Raw genomic sequence first — 13,006 nt, forward strand, 5'->3', positions numbered from 1 at the left:
AGAACTGTGTCCTTTCCAGTGCTTGTGAAGTTTTCCTTCAAGGAAATTTCATTTCACCTCTTCCTCTGATCCATGTTGTATCTCCAGAGAGAGAATAAATTACTTTCCGTGAGCCATCAGTTATGTGTAAATATCAAGATCTGCAGGACTTGATAAGTCACTTGTTACTTCATTTCTGTCTATGCCTAAGAAATTTAGAAAACCATGTCAAGTTCAGATGATCCCTCTCCAATGGACAGCAAACCTATGAGTGATTCTCCCCGCACATTTTTCCTGAGTAGGCATCACAAATAAAATTTTCATTTCATATATGAGAAAGCCTTGCAATTGACTGAGTATTTTTTTAGCACAAGGTAAAGAGTTGACTCAATATCTCTTTTTGGCTTTTGCATTTTTGCATTTTGAAACATTTAGTGAATAGACAAAATTCTGATTGTATCAATTATCTCCCCACGGGATGTACTTTCAGAGATCTGTGTGCTGTTACTTATTTGCTTCACTGTTCTATACAGGTTAATAGGAAAACCAGGAAGTCATTGTGAAGGGTAAATATTTCATGAATATACAGGTAGAAACAAAGTCAATATTCCCCGATCATGTCCTTAATAGATTTGGGAGCTCAGAGTCATTTAGCCTTGAGTTTTAGCATTTTCTCTTTCCTTCATTATAGATAAAGAGAGGTAGTTTATGAATGCAGTTTTATACCACATTTAAATGGAAAATTTAACCAAATATGTCATGTGAGTATTGGCAGGAACTAAATTTCTGGAGTTTTGAGGGATAAAGTTATTCTTTCTTCAGAAATTTTGAAGTTTCAATTAAAAGAAGTGAGGAAAACCAGCATATTAAAAAGAACATTAATTTCATTAAGTGACAAGAGATATCTCAAAAATATTGAGTTAGAAACAGCTATTCAACTGCAGAAGCATAGAAATATTCTACAGTCAGCAAAAAAGGTACCTGTGAATTATATCCTGCAAATAATCATAACAATATTTGTTTTCCTTCTGCTTTATATTTCTTCCTATTTAAATATAAATTAAATATGCCTAATATAATTTTAAAATTTAATGCTTTTCCACCCTTTTAAAATATAAATATGGTTATTCCTAAAGGGACTGTAGATGACACAGGGAAGAGTTTTAACACAGAACACACCAACTTACTTTGAAGTTTTCTCCACTTTGCCGCTGAGAAAGAACAAATCCTTGAAACTTTTGATGTGCAAAAATGGATTGTGCATGATGGTTCTGTTTGTGGGAATGTACACATTTCACTCAAGTAGTAAGTGCCCTCAGAAAACAAAGTTCTAAAGTGGCTTTGTTTCTTTCATGACAAAATTTTAGATTCTCTCATCTGTCTCAAGCAGAATGATGTTCTTCACAAGTAAGATTATTGCAGCTCATTGTGTGAAATTCCACAATTATCATATCCTCATGTTAATTTAATAAAGCTTAGCCTTAGCTGCTCTTGAACAGCAGCCAAGCATTAGATTTGTTCTATTTCGTTTTATTCATTTATATGCATCTTGCTACCATCTGGAATAATAAAAACAAACAGTTCAAGCAGTTAAAGTGTTAAAAAGGGGCAATGAAATAACAAAATATTTCCAAACCTCCCCCTCCTTTACTCTGTTTCTTTCATATCCATTTCAGAAGTCATGTTGCCATTTCCTAATTCCTAAAAGACATTCTGTAAGAGGATTGTCAGGACAGATGTTGGAACCCTCACACAACTGAGCACATGCTGTCTTAGCCATGTTCAGTGTTTCAAAGCCAAACTACTGTAACTAATAAATCATGCTTGGGAGCTGAAAGCAGATAATTGCACCACTGTACATCTTGTGTACAGGAAGCATCAAGACTTTTCCCCCTCCAATTACATCTTCCTGGTTTAATTGTTATTGACAGAGTTATTCTGTCATTTCTGTCTGCTTTTAATAACCAACTTTCATGATAAGTTTCTGAAAAGGCTTGATTCACTCATTAGTTTGTGAGTAAAACAATCAAGACTGTATTAACTTATCAGTGTTTTCACTAGAACTACATGAAATCCAAATGAAATTTCACAACATATTTATAAAATAAAGATGAATGCAAAAGTTAATGAGCCACATAAGTGAGCAGCAAACAGTGTACTTTGGGCTTCACCTTGAAAATGGATATGAATAGGTATAGTCAAAGTATTTACAGCTATAACTAATTTGAATTCATTTGGACATTTATACATAGAAGTAGCAGATTCATAGAGACAGTTAAAATTCTGATTTCCACCGAGACACCTAAATATTCTTGATGATCCTAAAGTATTAAGCATTCGTACTGCCATAAGAACATATTAATCCCAGAGAACTCCGAGAGGATCCCAGAGAATTCTCAGAAGATCCCAGAAATAGGGTGCATAGGAAAAAGTATTTCCTTCCAAGTGTTGATATGGTAGAGTCAAATTCTCCCAAATAGGCTCTGAGTACAAGTGAGGATCTAAGATGTCTGGGATACTATTCTTTTGTCAAAGAAACAAAGACATATAATGGGAAAAAAAAAAACCCAAAACAAACAAACAAAGAATGATTGATCTGCTTAATGACTTCTATTCAAAACAAACTTTGCTGGATTTTCTTTAAGGCCCACCCAAAAAGATTTCCCTGGTACTCAAGTATTTCACAGCAATTTGTAAGGTATTTACACACTCTTTCAGCAGACATTACACACAAGGGAAATTTCACTTAAGACAAGGAAAAGCTTCTCATCATAGGGTTAATCACAGAGGAACTAGTGTTTCAGAAATGTTTTGGAATCTCCACCTTTAGACATCCAGAAATCAACCAGATCGAGAGAAAACCGATCTAAATCAGCCTAATTCTGAGTATCAGGATTGGACAAAGTAACTTTCACAGGTCCCTCTGAACTTGAATTATTCTATTAAACAATAATCTTTAATCTTTAAGAATTCCAATATAACAAATAGATATATATTCTGTGACCCACCAACATCTCCTAAAAGATTAAAACACATTTGCAAGGATATTCACACACGTGGTACTAATTCCTTTTGTTGTTATCAGTGCTTCTGTCAAACATCAAGTTAACACAATACCAAGTACAAGACCTTACACATCTGGATTCTTACAGAAAAAAAAAAAAAACCCAAACACATAGTTTCAATAGGAAAACATATTGATAAAACAACCTGAACTCTCTATCAGAGAGCAGAAAACAAGAATCTCACAATGTTAGACCATACACATCTTCTTTAACACCATGAAAGAACAAGGGTAATATCTGATGAACAGGACATGAAGTAACTTGAGTTAGAAACTGGTCAAAGGAATAATACACAGCAGTGGTCTTTCAATAAAGCTGATGAAAAAAGGGAATTGAATCAGCAGAGATCATTTAACAGAAACTCCTTCCCAACTTTGGCTGTACAACTTTCTTAAAATGCACTCACCAGACACCTAGAAGTTAATATCTTTGATTTAATAAATTTGATGGAATGGTCCAGCCTCATGTTTCCACAGTCAGTAGGTCTGATGATTGTCCTATGTGTATGTAAACACCAATCTGCTTATCCATGTTTTTTCATTAGCCACAGTGTCATTGCTAGATTAAAAATCTACTTCAGGCTGTTCACAAATGCATTCAGCCATGCTGCTAAACAGCAAGAAATATAATCAAATACTGCCTTATAAAATAATTTGAAATGTTTTAGAAAATTACTTTCTATTTTTGCGTATATTCCTATGTATAAGCTCCTACAATGTATAAAATAAAAATTAAAAAACTAAGTATTCAGTGGTTCTAATAGGACATCCTTCTGAAAAGTATTAGATACCTGTATTTGGCAGAACAGCTTCCTGCTATTTTGAAGGAGAAAAAAAAAAAAGATTTTCTTGCAGGATTTGTGGTAAATCCATTGTTCCCACTCAGTTCTAGAAAATATTATAGATCAAGGTGACTCAGCATGGACTGTGGAGCAGTGAACACAACAATGCTGATCACTGCTGCCAATAACAATATCAGACATGCCTTTACAAGTGGTAGCAGCTCTTGGTTGCAACTCTGACTGAGTTTCATGTTTAACACAAGTTGGGAGAAACATTTCTGGTATAAACTGTAGAGGTTTGGGCTTCTAACTTTGAAATCAATAGCAATCAAAATCTCAGCAGGCTGAAGAAGTTGCTGCCTCCCTTCTGCTAAGCTTGAGAACATAATCCCATGTTTTCATCCCCTCTTGAAGTTTAGTTTACAAATATACTTATTTAAACAGAAAAGCACTTTCCCAGTGTCAGTTTGATTCACTGGTGTGTTGGCTACTGACAGTTTTATGTCAACCAGTCCCAAAAGCAAAGACCTTTGAATACAGGAGACAGAAGGTAGAAAACACTTTTGCTTTCAATAATGTGTAATTCTAAATAGCTCTATCTATATGTTTACGTAGCTGTAATAACTAGGTATTTGCTTTTAAATTTATTTTAATATATTTCAAGAAATATAATGCAATAAAGCCATAAGAAAATTTATTTTCATACAAAAAAATATAACTTTACCTCAAGGAAGTTTAAGAATTAAGAAAAAAATATATAATACCAAAACCTTTTTGCACCATCTTCAAGAATTGAAATAGTTTTTTCCATTTAAAACAACAACAAAAAACACTGTACCATATGTTTTTCCAAGTTGCATTAGTTCTCAAAGGCAGGAACACAAAATTTCTAGCAATCTATAAAAAACAGTCAACAATACAATTAAGACACCTTACCTTGCAATCCAAATAAACTTGATATGAATCACTTTTTAATTCAGGTATGAGCACATACCCCTGCACTCACCTACACTCAAAGATGGCAGGCAGCGTTCTGCTGCTTTTATCCATGATAAATCCACACCAATCCAATTAAGAAAACATGCACCTGCAAATGATCTCTGACATGGCACTTCAGATTTTGATTGATCTCTTTCACCACAATAACAATTATAGACTGAAATCTTGCTTTTCCTTCATCCCTTTCCATCCTAATTCCACCTAAGTCCTGCACATGGTTATAACCTTGGCCATGCAGACCCTGGTAAGGTTGGTTGTTAGACAACCACAAAATTTTGAGTAATTTCCAACTACTTAAACCCCCTACAAATTCAAAGCAAATGAGGTTCCAAATTCTATTCACCTGTTTGAAGTACTTCTGTTTGGGGGTCATTTGGTCGTTATCTGAAACACATGTGTGCCTGGAAAAGACCAGAATTTCTTCAATGTTGTTTTGTTTTTCATAGAAGAGAGGGAGAGAAAGACTATCAGCACACTGATTGTTTAGATACAGATCTAGAAAAAGTATTTTTGTGGGGGAGAGTCTACATTTGGGGTCTTTCAGATCCATATTAGTGTCAGTGTGTCCACCGGCCTGTAACTTGTTTGCTATTGATGCACACAGATAAAAGTGAAGGTTTTGTAATGCCTACACAATAAAAAGGAGGAAATTCTTTCGAGGAAAGGTCTTAGATTCAAATTTCATGTTGGCCTCTGGTGATCATCTCAAGAGTAAAGTCAAACATCACAGCCCAAAAAGAAACAGAGAACATGAGCAGAGAGCAGTTCATCCATTCAACAGCCTTGAACCTCTTCCCTTAGGAGAGAAAGGGTGAAAACTGTGGTGAGAAAAAAGACTGAAATTCAGCTGCAATTCAGTGATGGGAAATCAAACTTCATATCTTTGGTATCATCATTCAGTTTTTATTGGAAAGTTACTTGAGCTTGAACGAACACATTCCTTGGAAATGAAAACACAAATAAATAAAATCTATGTAAAAGATTGCAGAAAGTCAGTAGTACCCCTGAAAAATTCCTCATATCATGCTTATTTGATATGCATCTCTGTGCTTAAAAGTAACTGAATTTGACTTACACATGTCTATGAAATAAGCAGGGGCTCACAATTTGGAGAAAATACAGAAATATCATTTTGACTACATTTTCAGTGGCAAAATTTAAAAGTATGAATCTATATAATAGAAAAAAAAAGTATTTTAGAATATTGGGAGACAGTATTGAAATGAGTAAAAGTGAACTAGTGAAAGAATCAGGGAACAAAAATTCAAAGCTGTACTTATCAAATTTGTATCCCAGTCTCCAAATTACCAAGAGTCACTTTCTCACATATTGAGAACCAGTATGTTCTCAGAAAGGAAGACTAATCTTTCCAAAACTCAGAATAATCTGGCAAATTGAAAACCTTAGTGCTTGGCTGTCTTTCATAGAAAGATATATTGGGTACTGAGATGGGCACATGTCTATAATTACACTCTGTGTAATGTATAATGCCTATAAGCTTTGCTAATTGAATGTGTGATAAATGTGTATATGCACCCTCAAGGTCTTTATATACACATGCAAACAGAACATATACATGGATATATAAACACTCACACATGCATGGAAACACTATTAGACGTTGTGTAACTCTTGGAAATCCTGCTTAGACCAGATTTCTTTGAAAAAAAGGTAGACAAAAGAAATGTACTGCTAAAGATAATGAGGCTTTGAAAGAAGCATATTTCTTCAGATGTACTCTAAATCTTACTGGTAATCTGTGTGGTAAAGTTATTTAATAATCATAACTACTGTGAAAAATATCAGTTTCTGTATAGATTTGATGGTGTGCATGCATTAAGCAAACAGACTGGAGGTGTACTTAAAAACAGTGCTTCTCGAGAAGGTATACAAATATAATCTTCAAACAAAATTTATTTTAGAAATAGATAAATAAGACATAAAAGGAACAGTGCTCAGTAATTCAATATGAAAGCAAAAATATATATTAAAATTATTTGTTAAAAAGATTTTACAAATAATACTTAAGACCAGGATATACCATAAATATATGTTTTATGGTAAAATGGGAAATCACCGAAAATGTGTAACAAAAAAACCCTGCAGCATTACAGTTTATGTTAAAAATATAATTCTATTTACATCACAAACCAGCTTTGTTCCTGACAGCACTCTGCTGCCCTTCAGAAGTCCCCCACTCAATTAAATTTAGAAGGATTTAAATCCCCCAAAATCCAAGCTGTTTTCTGATATGACAGGCAGTTCTCACACAAACTGCCACAGCTTTTCCTGGGAGTGACTCCCTGGCTATCAGGTGTTTGAGGTCAGTGGTGTGGAGCTTTGGTAGACACACATCCCAGTGAAATCCAGACATTGCCAACGTGGCACTGGATGCACAACAGCACATCTGGGAGCCAGCTCTGGCTGCTGGCCTTGGAGGGCTAAAAGCAGCAGTGTGATCAGTCTACTCTGTAAAACTGGCAGCAAATAAAGGAGTTCTCTCTTTGCTGAGACAACTGGAACCAAGCAAAAGTACACTCTGGGGCATTGACACTGACCTGTCTGATTTATCTGGTAATGCACACCATACAAAGGATGAATTTCTTGAGGAGTTTACTGAGATGACTGGAATATTACAGTCTGAAGCACAGTAAAATAATTTACTGATATTCCAAAGAAAATATATTGTGTTTTCAATTTCAAAAGTAACATTGGGTCAACTCAGTGATTTTTGCTTTTAAGTTACTCTGACTTCTATACAGTCAGAAAACAGTATTTCTGTAGGTGAAAACATTTGGGAAATGGTTTTGAAACACATACACCTAGCTTTGACTCAGGATGCTAATACTATTTAAAAAAAATAGAAATTTTTGACTGGCCTTCATCATAGAAAAGTGTAGAAATTGATGTTCAGCACACAGACATATTTGGTCAGTACACATTAAGCTTTCATGAGACTTCCATGAACCCATTTAACCATCAGGAGGAAATGAGCTCTGAACAAGTTTTATATCACTCTATGAAGAAATGACTTTTTAAAACATGATACTTAAATGCAAGAAAACAAAAATTGAAACAGAGAAAACCCCTGAAACTGAATGACTTAAGAGCTTTCTGGTTTTCCCTTAGTGCATTTGGAGGGTGATTATATTTGGTTGTGCTGACTCATGACAGAACCAAAGAGAGATTACTGATTTGGACCAATAAGCCATATGATGTACCTTTGATTTCCTTCATGTAACTTTTGCAAATTTTCAAATCATCCTAGATTCTTTTTATAAATATTTACTGGTAGACTAGAATGATAGGGCCAGTGTAATACTAGGAAAAAGTTAGAGCTCCAGCAAAAGAACTAGAAATTTCATGAAGTATATTATCCTCTGAAAGCATGACTGGCACAGCTGGTTCAAGAAAGGTACTAATCAAAGGTTCTCCTCATACTCAGTGTAAGAAGGTAGGCACTTCTAGAGAGTGTGCAGTCCTAAGATCAAAATAACCTCCTATAGTCTTATCTATGCCTTTCACCACCAGAGAAAAAACTGAGGGCAACTATATTTTCACTTGATATAACTAAATTACACACTTGAGGTTAGATCAGATTAACCTAGTCAGGAATCTCCACTCTGTATCTCCTGATTTAAAAAAAAAAAAAAAACAAAAAAAAAAAAAAAAAAAAATAAAAAAAACTTTCAATGTAAACATTGAAATTATTTCGTGCTTCTCCTATTCAAACATTGATCTTATGTATAGGAGTTTTCCTATCATGGAAATCCAACCTAATTCTCATAAGAACAGAAACCCAAAGATTCAAAGAAAAAAACAGAAGCTCAAAGTGTGTATAGTCACATGGCCTTCCTGACAAACAACTCCACAAGGCCAAAGGGTTATTACTCATAAACCTCACTGAATGCTTCCCATCACCCACCTATGAAGCACCTACACAAACAACTGGAACAACAATAGGCAGGACCAATCTTTGATACACTAAACAACACTTCTTGAATGTGCCATGTTCCTTGCTGTGTTAGGAATGAACTTTCAACTGGCTGCATTGTGGCACTGAGTCAATAAATATCACTACTGTTATGTCTAACCACTGAAAGTGTTGGGGTTTTTAGTTTGAAGCATAAGTGCTGCAAGGCTACGATAAAAAGGAACAGCAAAACTGTCTTACAGATACATGAACTTCTTCCCAAGAAAATGATTTCATTATTGGAAATTAAAGATTTTCTGTAACAGTCATAGCTATAATTATGCAATACAATATGCTAAATTACAATACGTACTTCATTATTAATAGAATTTATTTTACAGATCAAATAGCCAAATACACATTTTTTGAAAGAGCCAGATAGCAAATGTGGAGCAAACTATAGGCAACAGTCATGGTAGACATTCTGCAGTCCAAGAACTGAGGCAACGTGATTATTAAGTACAAGCCTATAAATATCTTTACATCAAACATACAGTAATGTTTAAGAATTCCATGTTGTAGTCTAATTCATGAATCATTAATAACTTTTTCTTTAAAAGAAAGTTATATATACTGTATACATCCCAGTTAAAAGCAGTGTCTGTATTTCATTTTATTCTAGCAAACTAATATTACATGTCTTCATATAAGTGCAGAAAACAGGGTTCTTTATACTCCTTTGCTTCCTAAGAGACTTTGCATTGCATATGAAATTTAATATTATAGATGATACATATTAAGTATTACTCCCTAAAATGTGAGGCAATATACAAGAACTTGCAACCAACCTGCAAACAAAGCTATGATACTCGAATTTTATATTTTAAATGAGCTGTGCTAAATAATAAATTATAATGTAAAAAAACTTTAATTTAGAAAAAAGATTGACTATATAGAGAGATAATTTGGGGGAAAAAAAAAAAACAACAGTAGGCCATTTTTCCCCCCCATGTGCTGGCTAACAGTGGCAAAATTATGTATGCTATTTCCTATTTTATGACACTGAAAATCAAGCCACTGAATTTATGACTTAGTTTTTTTTTAATTAAAAATACTTTAAAAGGTTAAATGTTTGGCACCTGTTACACAGACATTATGCAGACTTCAGCAAGCAAAATGCAAATTAAATTTTCTTTTTAAAAGTTATGTGAATGCTTTCCAGTTACTTAAAAGGTGACCATTTATTACAAAATGTGGATAAGAGAGCAGGAAGTTCCTGTTTTTCACTACTACTATTGTGCCTATAAAATGAGAAAGCAGTGACTTGATCAATTCTATTTATGATCAATAGCAGCAATATAATCATTAAAAATATTATGGAATAGATATAAATAACACTTAATTCTTAACATGTATAATGGTGCTATAAGTGACAACAACTCATTTGTTTTTCTTTTAAATGCAGGGAGTATAAAGAACTTTACATTCTCTTTTAAACATATGAATAAAATTTATTGCTCCCTTTTAATATATTTATAGAAACAAAATTCCTAATTGTTTCAACTAAAATAAATAAGGAAAAAAATCTGGGACAAGAAGATGATTACAAGCAAAATAAATTTACCATAATCACCAACTGTGAGAAGGATGGGTCACATTACTTTTTTCTTAGCAAAACTACGTTATAGAACACTATAGCACAACGTACTAAAATTTCTTTGTCTTTTCTTTTTTTAAAAAATTCTTGCCCTTGATACCTTTCAGTAGGGCAGCTTGAACAGTTCATCGTCACTTCCAAACCCCTCTGGAGATCAGACGATAAATGTCTTCGGCAATCAGAGACAGGACAAAGGGCTTTCTCGTGCTATTTCCTTGTTTTCATATTTGCTGGCTTAACATCATTGTGTACACGTACGACTTCAGTACATAACATCAGCTGCGATGGCGTTCAGAGCTGGCAAACAGAGAAACAGCATGAGAAAAGCCCTTTCCTGCAGCATTTTCCCCATAAATTGTCAAGTTTGTTCTCCAAGTTTCTAACCACTGCATGGTCTGAGATGGGCTGAGCTACCGAGATTCTGAGTAACCGACCTTTTTTGGCACGTGTGTGTTTTCAGCTTTCTAAGCACAAGCAAAGATCTGCACACATCTACATACACATGGCAAAAAGGTTGGAGCAGAAGGAGCCACACAAATAACTCCTATACAATTAATCTAAGTTTCTTACTAAATTTTTTTCTTTACCAACTCAAACCCCAAAGTGCTGTTGCAAGATTAGGGCTGTCAGAAGACTACTGTGCTACCTAGAACATGTTCTACAGGTTTTTTTGTAGACTTCATTCAAAAGCATCATTCCTAAAACCATAAAACACTTTTTCATTTGAAGAATTATTTTGTATCTTTTATATATATTTATCATCAACGGAGTTAGTCCTAAAAATTCACAGAAATTAAGCCATTCTGATCAATCATTTCACAGAAAAGAAAGCACTGTCAATACCACAGCCACCAACACACCAGCCACTCACTGGTCAGGAAATTGCTATCAACTGCAGAGTATTGAGTGCAATACCTTCTGGGAGAAAACAGGAAAATAAACAAGTGTGAAAATTAAACCACAGTCAAATCAGGCTTCATCACTGGCAATAGTTTATAGCTATAAGACATTTCAAATAACACAGCTAGGTCATAAGGAGAAAAGAGTATACTTTTCAGTTATTCCACTGAAAAATTGATGTAAAATGGACTTAATATTTGAAAAATTATGTTACTACTACCCCAAGGCAAGCAGCTACTGGAGAAAGAGTTGCGTGTCGTTCTAGCCTACATAAAAATCACTCAGTTATTAATGCAGGAACTTCATCTACCAACTTCAGCATAAACTCAGTCAATGAGTTCTCTACTGGGGGAAAAAAAGTGCCTTTCTTTTCTCTAGTGAAATATCATATTCAAAATATTTCATTTTTTCCTTACTTTTTTTTTTGTGCTCTGTTTTTGCCTTCTCCTATGAGGCAAAGGGGACACTTTAACTTTACAGACACTTTCCTTCTTGCTTTTCTAGTGAAAGATATTAAAAGTATAACTCTGAAAATTTTCTTCCAAGTCTTGCACAGAGGAAAAGCATTTTCTTGACCAGCTTTGCTTCAGTAGTGATGCACATTTAAATAACTGGTCTCTAACTTCCAACTCACAGACTTTGATTTATGATTCAGTCAGAAATCTCTTCTCCAGATGCAAATTTCAGGTTTTTTTCTGAAATGTGTATACATGGTAGCAGATCAGAATTACTAGCAAAATTACCAGTCAGAAAGTTAAGATAAAATAATAAGAATATTTAAAGTCATAGTAATTGATTTTGAAATGGCTCTTAGGAAGGGCTTATACCAACAGCTACACAGCTGATATTTAGAAGAAAATGTTTTTTGAGCATAATTGACTATGTATCTGTCAATGCAAAATACCAGTGTTATGTCAATAGCCTTTTACATCCCAGAAGCATCAGCCCTGCCTCCTGATGATTACAGGATACTGAATTAAATTCACTAGTCACACTGTTATTACACAAAACAATAAATCTTGCAGCTAAAGATTCGCAGAACATGTGAGTTTTCAGAGCTATTAGTTTCAGGAACAGTGCAATATTCTTTCAATTCATAGCCTAAGCACACTTTTCTCACAGTGAGTGGGAAGCTGTAATGACATTTCACCACATTTTAAATCAGAAAACCAAATATACCATAACTCTAAGCAGGTTTAAGCAGTCAGTGATAGAATCAGAGAACTGAGACAGTGGGGCCCTAAAATGCAATGTATTTTAAATGAGGTCTACTACTCATTCAGATTTCTGTGAGGAATGTAATGTCTGTCTCCAGTCAGCTTCTAAGAAACCAGTTCAGCAGAGATCACTGTGTCATCTGAAATTTCTATTCATAAGTATGGATAAGTTCACAGATAGAATCCTGCCAGCTAAAATCTACTAATGAAGATTTGCATCAGTAAATATGGGAAAAATCAATCTGCGTGCCTGTTTCCTCCCTCAGCAACCTCCCAAACATGGTACTGGCAGTGGAACTAAATTAACATACAGACCAGAGTCCAGTGTGAAGCAGGGAGAACCACCAAAAACCCATGGAATCATAGATTGAGAGCATCATTGCACCTTCCAGCTCTACCAGTGAAAGAGGTGCTGCTTTCCTGGACACTTGCACTTCTTCAATATCACTAAGTCAGAAAAGAGTTGTTCTGAAGTTAAAAGTTTAAAATGACCAT

At 34.5% G+C, this 13,006-nt stretch overlaps 1 protein-coding gene across 5 annotated transcripts in view; it reads right to left on the reverse strand.

Moving 5' to 3' along the window:
• PCDH11X (protocadherin 11 X-linked) overlaps nt 1-13,006 on the reverse strand; it is a 459,145-nt gene that overhangs the window by 372,061 nt on the left and 74,078 nt on the right. Inside the window, exon 5 of one of the 5 annotated variants that reach the window (XM_051788438.1) lies at nt 6,721-10,691. The exons of the other annotated variants lie outside the window; for them this stretch is intronic. Within the exon in view, the coding sequence (XP_051644398.1) occupies nt 10,686-10,691 (6 nt within the window). The 3' untranslated portion in view covers nt 6,721-10,685. Of the gene's footprint in view, nt 1-6,720; nt 10,692-13,006 lie in introns of those variants that run through there. 5 annotated transcript variants of the gene reach the window in all.

This window comes from Manacus candei, unplaced genomic scaffold (assembly GCF_025592945.1).
Source record: "Manacus candei isolate 608988 ecotype Guabito, Panama unplaced genomic scaffold, ASM2559294v1 h1tg000003l, whole genome shotgun sequence".
Taxonomy (NCBI): Eukaryota; Metazoa; Chordata; class Aves; order Passeriformes; family Pipridae; genus Manacus; species Manacus candei.